At 41.9% G+C, this 16,211-nt stretch overlaps 1 protein-coding gene across 1 annotated transcript in view; it reads left to right on the top strand.

The window, feature by feature from the left end:
* ZZEF1 (zinc finger ZZ-type and EF-hand domain containing 1) overlaps window positions 1-16,211 on the top strand; it is a gene marked incomplete at both ends in the record, with an annotated part of 182,721 nt that overhangs the window by 41,123 nt on the left and 125,387 nt on the right. Inside the window, 4 exons of the mRNA XM_080713975.1 lie at window positions 549-727; window positions 2,489-2,587; window positions 10,241-10,332; window positions 10,984-11,132. Of these exons, the coding sequence (XP_080570101.1) occupies window positions 549-727; window positions 2,489-2,587; window positions 10,241-10,332; window positions 10,984-11,132 (519 nt within the window). The remainder of the gene's footprint in view (window positions 1-548; window positions 728-2,488; window positions 2,588-10,240; window positions 10,333-10,983; window positions 11,133-16,211) is intronic.

Here is a 16,211-nt window from a genome sequence, read left to right on the forward strand (position 1 = left end):
ACACCATCAAATTTTTGACCAAGTTAACTCATTATCCAAGGCTTCTAAATATCAGAGTTATTATTGCAGCAGCTTATTTTTGGCTTATGAATATTATTTAATATTTATAGGTTAAGCTGAGCATTATGACACACACCTATATCTCAGTACTTGGGAGGTTTTGAAACAGGAGGGTTGCAGGTTTGAAAACAGCTTTAGCAACGTAGCAAGACCTTGTTTCAAAATAAAAAACAGAAAGGACTGAGAGTATAGCTTAGAAGTATAATGCCCTGAATTCAGTCCCCAGCACGCACGCGCGCACGCGTGCACGTACACACACACACACACAATTATGTTAAAGTTACAGATTTAAGAATTTAGTTTCATGGTCCCCTGAGTTTAGTTTTCCCTTAGGTTATCTTCAGGATTTTGAAAAGGTATTTCTGATAAACAGATATAAAGCATGTGGCAGGTTAATTTTACTTCGAGTGATCAATTAACATGGGTTTAAGCTAGCTAGGTTTCCTCATGTTTTAGGAAATAAAAAGGTTTTCATTTATTCTTTATAGCTGCTGTTCTACCCCTGAGGTAGAACTGACTCTTCTGGCTTTTGCATTAGCAAGAGGAAGTGTTGCCAAAGTGATGAACTCTCTGTGTACCATCACCGACCACCTGGACACAGGGTACGACGCCTCGTCCCTCATCTCATCAATGGCCTCAGTGAGACAGAACCTGCTCCTTAAATATGGTAAATGACTTAGGCATAATGGAAATGCCAGTGGTTGTCGGATCTTTAGCCATCCTCACGTGTGCCCCCCTGGCATCCTGTCTTTTGTGTACTACCAGATTTTGAGTTGGTAGGGAATGGGGAGATGTTGCTTTACTTATGGCAGGATTAGTAGAAGAGGATGATACAAGTGTCCCCTGAGTTGAACTCTGAAGACTTATTGGCTTGGTCCATTAGGTCTGGTAGCCATTTGAGCACAGCCATCTCATTGTACAGGTTAAGAGATTGAAAAGATTAGGTCCTTTTTATCTGAAAGGAGGAAGGTAGCCAAGACCTAGAGCAAAGGGATCTTCGCTTAGAATACATCCTTGTCATTGCTTCTCTGAATCATTTATGCCTGCCACCACTTTCTCCTCTTGGACCCTGTAGCAATCCATCTTAGCACATTATTACTGACCTAGGATGGGGCCCCCTAATCTACTCAACATAGGAGTCCATAAAGCTCTTCCCAATGACTGTCTCTGCACTTTAGGAATAACTTACCTGCCACTCTGGCTCTTCTAGTGGTACAGTTTCTATCCACAAGGTTTGGTATTAGACTCCATCATCTTTAGTAATAGAGGAATTACTGTGGTATTTATGTCATCATATTTGTACCTTCGTGTGTGTGTGTGTGTGTGTGTGTGTGTGTGTGTGTTACTAGAGATTGAACCCGGGGAGCATTCTACCTCCGAGCTACATACCCAGCCCTATTTTATTTTTATTTGGAAACAGGGTCTTGCTAGGTTGATGACAGTGTACTACTTGCCGAGTCTGTCCTCAAACCTGTATACTCCTGTATCAACGTCCCTACTACTGGGATTACAGGTGTTAGCTACCACATCTGGCTTGTACTTTCATCATTTTATTTATTTATTTATTTATTTATTTATTTATTTATGCCCAGGACTGGGGATTGAACCCAGAGGGATTCTACCTCCACGCTATACTCCCAGCCCTATTTTTTACTCTTTATTTTGAAGCAGGATCTCACTAAGTAGCAGAGGGCCTCACCAAGTAGCTGTTAACTTGGCTGCAAACCTGCGATCCTCCTGTCTTAGCCTCCCAAGTTCTGGGATTGTAAGTGTGCACCACTACGCCCAGCTTATTTATTTATTTATTTATTTATTTATTTATTTATTTATTTATTTGTTATTATCTTGGTGGAACTAGGGGGTGAAATCCAAGGGCTTTTTCTACCTCCGGGCTATACTCCCAGACCTATTTTATAATTCATTTGGAAACAGGGTCTCACTAAGTTGCTGAGAGCCTCACTAAGTAGCTGAGTATGGCTTTGAACTTGTGCGATCCTCCTCTCTCAGCTTCCCAAGTGCTGGAATTACAAGCATGTGCCACCACATCTGGCTTTGGCTCTCTATTTTAGCTTTTTTTTTTTTTTTTTTTTTTTTTTTCCATACTGAGGATGGAACCCAAGGGCATTCTAGCTCTGAGCTACACCCCCAGCCCTATTTTTTATTCATTTTTATTTTGAAACAGGGTCTCACTGAGTTGCAAAGGGCCTCACTAAGTAGCTGAGGCTATCTGTGATCCTCAATCCTCCTGTCTCAGCCTCCAAAATTCTGAGATTACAAGCGTGTGCCACTACACCCAGCTTATTTTAGCTTTTAAGCAACTAAGCTTTTAGTCAGCAATCTGAGTAACACCACATTTCCATCCATACACTGGCTGAATTTCATGTTTTTGTAGTGCTAGTTTAAGGCTTGCCCTCTTTTCTTTGATCAGGTAAACCTCTCCAGTTGACTCTTCAGGCTTGTGATGTCAAAGGCAAAGAAGATAAGTCGGGACCCGAAAACCTTCTTGTGGAGCCATGGACAAGAGATGGTGAGTGTGGGTGGGTCCAGCCCTAGTATGCTCGGTAGGCAACTGTGTAACGCCATACTCTTCTAGCTTTTGATATTTTCAGGCGTCCCATCTTTACTCCATGTGATTGGCAGTGGTTCCTGAACAGTTTGTGTAGTTTAGTTGTAAGCTGTTTTGGTGCTAATGACCTTTACTAAAATCTTATAAGCATTTGAGGGCCTAAAGGCTTTTCTTTTCTTTTCTTTTCTTTTCTTTTCTTTCTTTTTTCTTTTTTTTTTTTTTCCAGTACTGGGGATGAACTCCAAGGGCATACTACCTCCAAGCTACACCACCATCCTTTTTTTTTTTTTAGTCTTTTAATTTTATTTATTTATTTTGTGTATGTGGTACTGAAGGTGGAACCCAGGGGCTTTTTTACCTCCAGGCTATACTCCCAGACTTATTTTATACTTTATTTGGAAACAGGGTCTCACTAAGTTGCTGAGAGCCTCACTAAGTAGCTGAGGCTTGCTTCAAACCTGTGCGACCCTCCTGTCTCAGCCTCCCAAGTGCTGGGATTACAAGTGTGCACCACCACACCCAGCTAGTCTTTTTATTTTTTGAAACAAGTTCTCACTGAGTTGTGAAGGGCCTCCCTAAGTAGCTAAGGCTGTCTGCAGAACGCCATCCTCCAGTCTCCACCACCCAAATGCTGGGATTACCAGCGTGGGCCACCACACCCAGCTAGTCTTTTTATTTTTTGAAACAAGTTCTCACTGAGTTGTGAAGGGCCTCCCTAAGTAGCTAAGGCTGTCTGCAGAACACCATCCTCCAGTCTCCACCACCCAAATGCTGGGATTACCAGCGTGGGCCACCACACCCAGCTAGTCTTTTTATTTTTTGAAACAAGTTCTCACTGAGTTGTGAAGGGCCTCCCTAAGTAGCTAAGGCTATCTGCAGAACGCTATCCTCCAGTCTCTACCTCCCAAATGCTGGGATTTCAAGCATGCACCACCACACCCAGCTCCTAATGGATTTTCAAAACTGAGGTTTAAGCTAGGCATGGTGCCACATGCTTATAATCCCAGCATTTGGGAGGCTGAGACAGGAGGATCGCAGGTTTGCAGCTAGACTCAGCTACTTGGTGAGGCCCTCCCCAACTTAGAACTTGTTTCAAAATAAAGAATAAAAAATAGGGCTGGGGGTATAGCTTGGAGGTAGAATGTCCCTGGGTTCCATCTCCAGTACCACAAAAAACAAACAAACAAAAGAAAAAACTGACGTTTGGAGAAGCAAACTCTTCTCTTAGAAAAGAGAAAAGTTACTGTTTGGGTTTTGTTTTGTTTTGTTTGTACTGGGGATTGAACCCAGGGCCATTATTTACTGATTTTTTAAATACTTTTATTGATATGGGGACTTCCGGGAAGATGGCGACCGAGAAAAGCGGGGCTTAAGAGCCCCGCTAACAACCAATCTCTATTACCACAAAATCAGCGCCTTTCATAGCCAGAAAACACCATCACCAGAGAAACAAAAAAAATCACCAGGCTCCAGAGAGGAGGGGAACACAGAACAGAGCTCAGAGCCACAGAGGAGATACGCCGGTCTCACGGCCAAGGTCGTGGCAGCAACACCTTACTGCCGGCGGCAGCGGCGAATTCACAGGATGGCTACAGCTACAAACCGACGCACTCAACAGCCCACCAGGCTCCAGAGAGGAGTGGCGGGCAGCGAGCTGAGGTGAGCCGCTGTGGAACAGACTGGCGATATTCAGCAGATTTTTCGGCACAGGGAGCATCTAAAACTCCGTGGCTGGGCTCAGCACATGCTGCAGGGACTCAGAGCGGAGCTCAAAACCAGAGAAGAAATACGCCAGCCTCACGGCCGAGTGTGTGACAGCGGCGCCATATTGCCACCAGCGGCAGTAGCAGCGAATTCACCGAGTCCACTACAGCTCCATCTGCATACTCAACAACAGTGATTCAAATTGCGGGCCCCAGAGGAGAAATCCCAGTACTGACTCCCAGGGACTTGACCCAGTGGGGGAGTGGCGGTGGCAGAGATATCACACCATAAGAGAACGCACAACCTGGCCCCCCCGATGGTCTAAAGCAGCCTCTATTGACTCCCTGGGTCTGAGACTCTGCGATACAACCCAGTAAAGGAGTAGTGGGAACCGAGATACCACAGACTCGAGATCCAGAGCACCTTAAGTGAAGTCGTAGTGACCCAAGGGAAGAACCAGAGAAGGAACAAACTTCCGAAATCATGGGAAAGAGGAATAACAATGGAGCAATGAATGCCCACAACCCCACAACATCAGAACCCGATAAAACAGAAAATCAGAGATTTCTAGAAGATCAAATCAGGAAAATAACTGTAGAAATAATAGAGGTGCTTCGAAAAGAATTCAGAGAGAGCCAAAAAGAGATAAAGGATGCAATTAATGAAGTAAAGGCCTCAATTCAAAGTACAAACAACCGATTAGACCACATGGAGAATAGAATCTCACTCTTAGAAGATGATCACTCCAAAAATGAACGCATAGTTTCTAATCTAGAAAAAAAATCCTACAGCAGGAATCTGACATTGAAGAAATATGGGCCCATTTTAAGAGAGCTAACCTAAGAATAATTGGAATAGAGGAGGGAAACGAAGGTGAAACCAAAGGGATCAACAATCTCTTCAAGGAAGTAATAGCAGAAAATTTTCCAAACATAGAACAAGAGGTCGATACACAGGTTCAGGAAACTTATAGAACTCCCTTTAAACAGGATCAGAGAAGAGGATCCCCACGCCACATAATTGTCAAAATGACCAATGTGGAAGCCAAGCAGAGAATCTTAAAGGCAACAAAAGCAAAGGGCCAAGTGACATTCAGAGGCAAACCAATTAGAATCACTCCAGACTTCCCAAACCAAGTCATGAGAGCCAGAAGGGCTTGGAGTAACATATTCCAAACTCTGAAAGAAAACAACTTCCAGCCAAAAATTTCCTACCCAGCAAAACTTTCTATCAAATTAGATGGGGAAATAAGAAGCTTCCATGACAAACAGAAACTGAAGGAATTTATGTCTTCAAAACCAGCACTAGAGAAAATACTCAAAGAGATTAACTACAAAGAAGAAATAGGTAACACACACCAGAAGCAGAGAAACAAGATTTTCCATCCAACAGACAACTAAGATTAGTTATCTGTGGAGATTCATTATTTATGTTAGTCTTATACCTATCTCTAAATTGTATTGTTTGCTTTTATTGTTGCTAATTTTTAGGATTTCTAGTTGGAATATTAATATACCTTCAGATATAGCATTTGGAAATATTTTATTCCATTCTATCTGTAACTTTTAACTCTGTTTACATTGTCTTTGGATATACAATATTTTATTTTTTAGGGAGTTTGTATACCCTTCTGTTGTCTGTGCCATTGAAATCATATCCAAGAAATCACTGCCAATTTCAATGTTGTGAGGTTTTATGACCCAGATTTTCTTCTAAAAGTTTATAGTCTTAAGATTTATATTTAGGTCTTTTATCTATTTTGAGTTAATATTTGTATATGGGATTAGGTAAGGGTCCAATTTTATTCTTTTTCATGTAATTATTATTTTTCAACAATATTTAGTTAAAAGATTATTATTTCCTCCACCAAATGTTCATGGAAACCTTGTCAAAAATAACTTGACACTATATGGAAGAATGTATCTCTAGGCTTTTATTTAACTCCAATGGTTTATATATCTGCCTTTAGAACAGTACTACACTGTTTCAATTATTGTAGCTTTATATGGTTTGAAATCAGAAAATATATATCTTCTAGCTTTGCTCTTTTTCGAGATCGTTTTGGGTATCTAGAGTCCATATTCCATATTAGGATAGATTTTTTTTCTGAAAAAAAAAATAAATATATGATAGTTTCACCTAAAAAAAAAGAAAAAATATTCTCTGGTAAGAAAGAAAACAAAAAGAAATATTGAATGCCCCTGGGTTCCATCCCCAGTAATGAAAAAAAAAAAAAAAAATCAGGCTGGGGGTGTAGCTCAGAGGGAGAATGCCCCTGAGTTCCATTCCCAGTATCACAAAAATAAATAAATAATAAATAAATAAATAAATGAATAAATGAAATAAAAATAGGGCTGGGGGTGTAGCTCAGAGGTAGAATGCCTCTGGGTTCAATCCCCAGTACTGCAAAAAAATAAATAAATAAATAAAAAAAAGAAAAGAAAAGTGCTAGTGGTGTAACTTGGAGGTAAAATGTTCCTGGGTTCAATCCTCAGTACCATAAAAAAAAAAAATTATAAAATAGGGCTGAGGGTACAACTAAGAGGTAGACTGTTCCTGGGTTTAATCTCTAGTACCAAAAAAATTATTTTACTCTTTATATATGTATTCATTTATTTATTCTGAAACAGGGTTTTGCTAAGTTACTAATGTTGCAATGTACCCACGCCAGACAAATCGTCCAACGTCAGTTAAGTTCGTTAGGTCACACTTTATTACAGGTTCGAACCTGGACCCAAGCGCATCTGTCTCAACAGAGGCAGCAAGGGCCCCGATCTTCATAAAAGGGCACCTTATATACTATTTTCTATAAGGTCATTAGTCATTTCCATTTTATCAGCCTGGACATTCTTGACATTTACAACTTCTATGTTTAAAATCGCTTGACAAAGCACAGATATTCAGGGGATAACAGGGGCACACGGAAGAGGGTCTCTTATCTATGGAATGTTTGCTCAGACACAAGGGCAGTGGAACTGGCTCTGGGCTGGCGCTTCTTTTACTGTCTCGGGAATCCTGTTGCAAGCCATTCCCACCTGGTTCCTGATTCCTGTTTTTAAACTTTTAAGATGAAGACAGGCTTCAAAATGGAATCAGCATTATTCTGGGCTAAAACTCCATTAAAGCACACTTTCTAAAAGTACTCTAATTTATTAGTCACACCATATTAATTCAAAACATCTTAACATATCAATACTATTAATTTAGACTAAAACTTAAGTAATTAAAAACATCATAACACTAAGAGTCTCGCTACATTGCTGAGGCTACCCTTGAACCTGCTATCCCTCGTCTCAGCATCCCAAATACTGGGATCACAAGCATGTGCCACCAGATCCAGCTATATGTCTTTAAATAGAGTCATCCAGACCTCTGCAAAAGGTGACAGTTCAATATTTAGTATAGTTTTTGGTGTTACTGTTAGCAGAATTGTGTGCATTTCTGGTTTCTTAAAATTATCTACATGGTGACACATGCTTGTAATCCCAGCACTTGGGAGGCTGAGACAAGAGGATCAGAGGATAGCAGGTTCACAGCCAGCCTCAGATGCTTAGTGAGGACCTCTGGAACATAGTGAAACCTTGTTTCAAAATAAAGAATAAAAAATCTGGCGGGGGGGGGGGGTATTCCTTGGAGGTAGATGCCCCTGGGTTACATCCCTAGTGCTGCAAAAAAAAATTATCTACAGATTTATTATTTGATATAACTATATCATATAATAGCATCTGTTCATGAATTTGTAAAGGTTCCCAAATTTTGCAGTGTCTTTTTGGAGATTTGACCTTATACATTTTGTGTGTGTGTGTGTGTGTGTGTGTGTGTGTGTGTGTGTGTGTGGTACTGGGTTTCTTGGAAGCCCTTCTACCTCCGGGCTACACTCCCAGACCTATTTTATACTTTTTATTTGGAAACAGGGTCTCTTCTGTGTGATTTTCCTGTGTCCACCTCCCAAGGTGGGGGGGATTACAAGCGTGTGTGTCACCATGCCCAGCTAATTTTTCATTTTGACAGACAGAGTAGTGGAGAACATTTGGCATTCAGGATCCCAGAAAGAATGGTTATTTAGTATCAATTTGGACATTAGCTTAAAAGTTTACAGAGGTTTAAAAGAGAAAGGCTACCTGGGTCTAACAGAAGCCCTTTTTGTGAGTTGTTAAAGAATAATTGGCAGTTGAGTGTAATGGCACAGTTCTTGGGAAGCCAGCCTCAGCAACCTAGCAAGGCAACAACCCAGTGAGACCCTGTTTAAAAAAAAAAGAAAATGAAAAGAAAAGAAAATGACTGGGGGTGTAGCTCAGAGGTAGAATGCCCCCGGGCCCAATCCCTAGTGCTAATAATAATAATAATGATGATAATAATAATAATAAGCAACACAAAAAGGTAAATCACGACTGTTATAAAAGATAAAGATCTGGGCGTGGTGGCACACATGCTTGTAATCCACGCGCTTGGTAGGCAGAGACTGGAGGATGGCGCAGGTTCAAAGCCAGCCACACTGGTTTGAGAGACCCTGTTTCCAAATAAAAAAGTATAAAATAGGTCTGGGAGTGTAGCCCGGAGGTAGAAGGGTTTCCAGGAACCCCCATAGCACCAAAAATAAATAAATAAATAAATAAATAAATAAATAAATAAATAAATAAAGTCACAATCTCTATAAATTTTTTTCTTTCTTTTTGCGATACTGGGGATGGAACCCAGTGGCATTCTATCTCTGAGCCATATCTCCAGCCCTATTTTTTTATTCTTTAGTTTTGAAACAGGGTATCACTGAGTTGCATAGGGCCTCACCAAGTAGCTGAGACTGTTCTCGAACGGAGATCTGTCTGTCTCAGCCTTCCAAATGGTGGGATTACAAGAGTGCACCACCATGTCCAGCTTAAATTTCTGTTTTTATTGTTCTCTCACATCAGGGCTGCCTGTAAAGTTGAAGAGACTGTGCCCTGAGGAGGCAGGACCTCAGGGAGGTTGCATCTGTCCAAAGAGGATTTTTCCCCTAATTTTTGTGAAAGTTCCAGATATACTAGTTACCCCCTTGTCTTTGTAGATTTTAATTCTTAGAGTTATAAAAGCCAGGCATGGTGGTGAACACCAGTACTTGGGAGGCTTAGACTAGAGGATCACAGGTTCAGGGACAGCCTTAGCAAGTAGTAAGACTCTCATCAACCTAATGAGACCTTGTTTCCAAATAAGAAATAACATTGGAGGTGGACATGGTGGTGCATGCTTTTAATCCCAACATTTGGGAGGTTGAGACAGGAGGGTTGTGGTTCGAGGACAGCCTCAGCTACTTAGTGAAGTCCTTTATAACTCAGTGAGACCCTGTTTCAAAATCAAGAATAAAAAGTAGGGCTGTGGGTGTATGGGTGTAGCTAGGAGTTAGAATGTCCCTGGGTTCAGTTCCATCCCCAGTGTCACAAAAGAAAGAAAGAAAGAAAGAAAGAAAGAAAGAAAGAAAGAAAGAAAGAAAGAAAGACAGGCAGAAAAAGAGAGAAGGAGGAAGGAAAGAAGGAAGGAAGGAAGGAAGGACGGACATTAGGGTAGGGTGTAGCTTGAAGGAAGAATACCTCTAAAGTTTGATTTCCAATACCATCCCCCCCCCAAAAAAAAAAAGTTATAAAAATGTGTCAAGCTGGGTGTGGTGGAGCATGCTTGTAATGCCAGTACTTGGGAAGCTTAGACAGGAGAATCGAAGGTTCGTGGCCAGACTCAGCTACCTAGTGAGGTACTCTGCAACTTAGTGAGACCCTGTTTCAAAATAAAGAATAAAAAATAGGGCTGGGGGTATAGCTGGGAGGTAGAATGCCCTTCCCAGTTCAATCCCCAGTACCACAAAAAAGTAAAGAAAAGGAAAGGTGTCTGTCAGTCATCCTAACCTTAGCGGGTTTTTTGTTGTTGATTTGTATTTTTCAGGTTTTCTTACAGAGACTGGAAAAACCAGAGCAAGTACTATTTTTTCTACAGGAAATGAATCTGCTTTCCAAGTTACACAGATCAGAATTATGGTAATTCTCTCCTCTCTTTTTTTTTTTTTTTTTTTTTTCTGAAACCTCTGTAAGTGATGTTACTACCTTATTTTTTTAAGCAATGAGACTATATTTTAGGTTATTTCCCCCTTCCTCTCCCTCTTCCTTCATTCTTTTCTTTCTTTCTTTTCTTTTCTTTTTTCTTTCTTTGTTTCTTTCTTTCTTAACCAGAGGCATTCTGCCTCTGAGTTATACCCCCAGCCATTTTTGGGTTTTGTTGGAAAAAGTCTTTCCAGGTTGCTAAAAGCCTCACTGGACTGCTGAGGCTGTCCTTGAACCTGCAGTCCTCTTACCTCAGCTTCCCAAGTACTGGAATTGTAGGCACATGCCACCACATCTGGCTGGGGGTTGATTGTTTGTTGGGTATTTAGTGATGCCTCTGCATCAAGCCTGTGTCAGAGCAGGAACACAAAGACAGAGAACTGTGTCTGTGAATGATGTGACTGTAAGTATTGAGAAAGTTAGGGAACATCTCTTGGGAAGCACCTTTCTCACTTTTCCACAACTTAATATATTTGAGTATTATTTAACTGGTTTGATTTTTACCTTAAACCGTTTGAATTAAATTATATTATTTGGAAACAGAACCTTTGCCCCTTTAATTTTCTCCATCCTGATCTCTGTTTCCAGGTTCGACGCGGTGGCATTGGTGCCCAGTGTGGGCTGGTGTTTGCCTATAACTCTCCTTCTGATAAATTTTATGCAGAAGAACACTTCAAACGGTTTGAAAAATATGACAGATGGAAGCTTCAGGAGCTCAGGCAATTTGTGAAAAGCAGGTAGGGAGCAGAACACAAATGAGTAGTTAATAAGAATGTGTGTGTTCTCACATTCATGAACTACACTTTCTTATCTTTATAGAAAGGATAGCATGAAGCATGCCGCAGCATGCTTTGCTTTCTAGCAGCATTCATAAAGACATGTGTTCATTTATTTATAGCCTCTCACTTGGTCTCTCAGGGACCAGGGGCACCTATCTTCAAAGTGGCTGGGGAATGGTACGTGTTTGAATTAAGGGCAACCTGAGAGGCCTTTAGTCTTACATGGCCATTGGAAGATTTATCCCTGTTACAACCCTCCTTTTCCAGTTGTACTTTTATTAAATACCTACTGTGCCAGGCGTGGTGGTGCACTCTTGTAATCCCTGTGCTTGGGAGGCGGAGACAGGAGGATCGTGCAGGTTCAAAGCCAGCCATGCTGGCTTAAGAGATCCTGTTTCCAAGTTAAAAGTATAAAATAGGTCTGGGTGTGTAGCCTGGAGGTAGAAGGGCTTCCAGGAACCCCAATACCACCCCCCCAAAACCCCTACTATGTGCCAAGCCTAAAACTAGCACACAAAGTTCCCATGCTGAGGAGAATGGCACAGTTCTTGCTGGGGAGTGCACCGGTTAGGCCAGGAGCCAGACACTAAACTCACAGAGTCCACTGTGTCAGCAGTGCTGTACAGGAGAGTTGTGGGCACAGAGGGCAGGGCTCCTCACCTGCCTACAGAAGGCGTCCCCAAGCCAGCACTGCTGTGCTGTTTCTGAAGCAACCATAGTCAACTCTCCCCTTGAAGAAATGGAAGGAGGGTGGCTTGAGCAAAGAGAGGGCAGGCATGACATCCTACAGTCCGCGAATGGCATTTGGAAGGAGCTGGCAGCCCTGTGTGGCTGAGGTGCACTGCAGGGAGTGGTGAGAGACAGAGCTGGAGAGCTGGGAAGGGTCGATCAGGAGAAGTCTCTGTTTTAGGCTGTAGACTATCCTTAAAGCAGTATGTTTGGACCAGGAAGTGGAGAATGTTGTAGAGGGGTTTCAAAAAGAGCAAGGAGCATGGATGGAGGAAATCAACACAGAGGTATGGAGTGACCTGAGCAAAGCAGCGGCCACGGCCATGTGAAGTGAGGAGGCGGCTCGGGGCCCACAGAGAGGAGGAAATACACACCTGTAATCTCAGCTTCTTGGTGGCTGAGACAGGAGGATCACATGTTTGAGGTCAGTTAGGGCAACTTTGCAAGATCTGTTTAAAAAAAAGAAGCAGCCAGTTGTGGTGGCGCTTATAATTGAAAGGAGGATCACAGCTTGGTGGCCAGCCCCAGCTACTTAGGCCCTCCACAACTTAGTGAGACCCTGTTTCAAAAATAAAGAATAAATAATAGGGCTGGGGTATGGTTCAGAGGTAGGTTGCCCCTGGGTTTAATACCCAGTACCACCAAAAAAAAAAAGAGGCAGGGAAGTGGGTAGTGGTGGCCATGCCTGTAATTCCAGTACTCTGGAGGCTGAGACAGGAGGATTACAGGTTTGAGAATAGCCTCAACAAGTAGTGAGACTCTCATCAACCTAGCGAAATCCTGTTTCAAAATAAAAATACAGTAGGGCTGAAAGTGTTGTTTGGAGGGTCTCACTAAGTTGCTGAGGGCTGCACTAAGTTGCTGAGGCAGGAGGCTGGCTGTGAATCTGCAATCCTCCTGCCTCAGCCTGCCAAATACTGAGATTACAGATGTGTGCCACCACACCCAGCTGACATAAATCTTTAAATATTATCCCATCAGTACTGCTTACACTTAATGTGCATTCAGATCACTGAGGAATCTTGTGAAGATGCAGGTTCAGACTCAGTAGTTCTGGGGAGGGCTTGAGACATTCATTTTTAACAGGCTCCCGGGTGATTCGGATGCTGTTTGTCCATGGACCAACTTCTAAAAGCAGGAGTATAGTATAAATCCCTCTCTGTGTTGCATTTCCTTTGGTTACATCCCTGACAAATGATCATTCAGCATTTTTAGAATACGTAATGATGGAAAACTTACTAACTTCAGTAGTTATAATATGAAGCTTACTTTTTTTCCTTTGGGGTTAGGGATGGAACCCAGGACCTCACACATGCTAGGCAAGTGCTCTACCACTGAGCTATACACACAGCTCAAAGTCTATATTTGTAATTTCTATTCAGTGGTCTTACTTTCAGACTGTAAGAGAATTGGGACAAATGTCCTTCACTCCAAAACTCCATTACACACATGCCAGTGTGTGTGTGTGTGTGTGTGTGTGTGTGTGTGTGTGTGTGTGTGTGTGTGTGTTGCTAGGGATTGAACTCAGGGGCATTCTACCACCAAGCTATACCCCCAGCCCTATTTTATTTTTTATTTGAAAATAAAGTCTCACTAAGTTGCTGAGAGCCTTGCCAATTTTTGAGGCTGGCTTTGAACCCGTGGTCTACCTATCTCAGCCTACCAAGTACTGGGATTACAGGCATGTACCACCATGCCCAGCTCATATAAAAGATGCTTTCTGACAGGCATAGTGGTACATGTTTTAATCCTAGTACTTGGGAGCCTGACACAGGAGGATTGCAGGTTCACGGCTATCCTCAGCAACTTAGACCATCCTCAATTTGGTGAGACCCTGTTTCAAAATAAATGAGTAAAATATGGCTGGAGGTGTAGCTTGGAGATAGAATGCCCCTGGATTCCATCCTCAATACCAATAAATAAATAAATAAATTTTAAATAAAAACCAGAGGTGATACCTAATTTTAAGCCACACCATACCACTCTTGGGACACATTAAAGTAGATCTTTTGCCCTAACTAAACCTGCTGCCAAACAGGGTCTTTCACAAGATTTTTTTTTTAACCTGAATACAGGCTTATTCACTAGTCCCTTAATGGTTTTTTCTCCTGGTTCTAGTCTGAACTACTCTTAAATCCTGATTAGTTGCCCTGCATATTATCAGTTCCTCTCCAGTGTAGAAATCAAAATTTTAATGTGCCCAAATCTGTCTTCTTGCCCCTCTTTTAGTCTTTGTTCTGTTCCTCTGGCCAGCCATTGGTCAGGCAGCATGCTCCAGGGCCAGCTGATACAAGGACTAATATTCATCTGTTTCCCCACCCTGCCTGCTGTGCCAGGTGGTTTAGTGAACACAGGGGCTTCTCTGTTCTCTGACACTCAGACAGCTCTCTGTATCATACAGATTTCCTTGACAACTCCAGAGTAAATTGTAAAAACCTCAATACCTGTCCCCTTCAGGTTAACTATCACAAAAGGCTTATGGAACAACTCAAGTTAAGAAGAGAACATTTTTTTCTCTCCCTGTTATAGAACCTGCTCTGGAATGTCTTTATTTCTTGCAGTAGTTATCTGTACCATGGTATTCTCACAACCTCAACTACGCTGCACATGTGTATCATGTATAGCTTGATAGCTATATCACAGACTAAAAAGTGTCATATTCTAGGGACGTTATTCAAAGTGACTCCCTTTCCTTATTTATTTAGGTTATTTATTTATTTATTTATTTATTTATTTATTTATTTATCAACTGGGGGTTAAACCCAGGGGCATTCTACCTCTAAGCTACACTTATGTTTTTGTTTTGGGGTTTTTTATTTTTTTTTTTTAGCAGGGTCTCACTAAGTTGTGGATGGCCTCACTAAGTAGCTGAGGTTGGCCATGAACCTGTGATTCTCCTGTCTCAGCCTTCCACATACTGAGATTATAAACGTTTGCCACCACACCCAGAAGGCTTCTTAGTTATTCAATCCCTAAAAAGAAAGTAGCATTAAGGTATCCAGGTTTTAAAAATAAATATGCTTGAGCCAGGCATGGTGGCACATGCTTGTTTGTAATTCCAGTACCAAAAATAAAAATAAATAACTGGATGTGGTGGTACATGCGTGTAATCCCAGCATTTGGGAGGCTGAGACAGGAGGATCACAGTTCAAGAACAACCTCAGCTATTTAGTGAGGCCCTTTGCAACTCAGTGAGACCCTGTTTCAAAATAAAGAATAAAATATAGGGCTGGAGGTATAGTTCATAGGTAGAATGTCCCTGGGTTTCATCCTCAGTACCGCAAAAACTAATAAATAAATGTGCATTAAATATTTTGGGGGGTGGGTCTGGAGATGGAACCCAGGAGCATTCGACCTCTGAGCTACACCCCCTGCCCTGTTTTTTATTCTTTATTTTGAAACCGAGTCTCACTGAGTTGCAGAGGGCCTCACTAAGTAGCTGAGGCTGTTCGCGAACTATGATCCTCTGGGCTCAGCTTCCCAAATGCTGGGATTACAAGCATGCGCCACCACGCCCGGTTCAAAGTTTATTTATTTTTTTAAGCCACAGTCTTGCTGCATTTCCCAGGCTGGTCTTGAATTCATGTGTTCAAATGATCCTCCTGCCTGTGCCTCCCAAATAGCTCAACACCACATTCAGCTGGTACCCAGCTTATAATTGTAGTACATGGGAAGTTGAGACCAGAGGATTACAAATTCATGGCCAGCCTCATCAACTTAGTAAGGCCCTCCACAATTTAGTGAGATTCTGTTTAAAAATAAAACAGGGCTTGGGCTGTTGCCCAGAGGTCGAATGCCCCTGTGTTCAATCCTCAGTTCCACAAATAAAAGTAAATTAAAAAGTGTCACACAGATATACTTCTTAAGAAGATTAAAATGCTTTCCTGGAAGAGCTTCTTAAAGAAAAGGAAAGAACTCTGAGCCTATGCAGGTAGAGGTTTTTGGTTCTTTGAAGCTCTGTGGAATGAAAGCCCCTAGGCTTTCCCCCTTCAGTTGTTGCAAGTGGCCCAAATCTCAAGCTGGTAGTACACACTTGAGCCAGATCTCAGGGAAGAAACCCTCCCTCTCCCTTGCCTCTTTCCAGGAGTGCACATGAATTTCAACCAAGGTGTCCACCCACGTCTCATTCTTTGACTGAGCCAGGTATCTGGAGAAGCAAGCTGTCTCCTAAGTTCCCACGTTGCTTTTTTGTTTTTTTCGGGTCTGGGAATGGAACCCAGGGGTATTTGACCTCTGAGCTACACCCACAACCCTATTTTTTATTCTTTATTTTGAAACAGGGTCTCACTAAGTTGCAGAGGACCTCAC

The sequence above is a fragment of the Muscardinus avellanarius genome (genome assembly GCF_963383645.1).
Source record: "Muscardinus avellanarius genome assembly, chromosome: 16".
Taxonomy (NCBI): Eukaryota; Metazoa; Chordata; class Mammalia; order Rodentia; family Gliridae; genus Muscardinus; species Muscardinus avellanarius.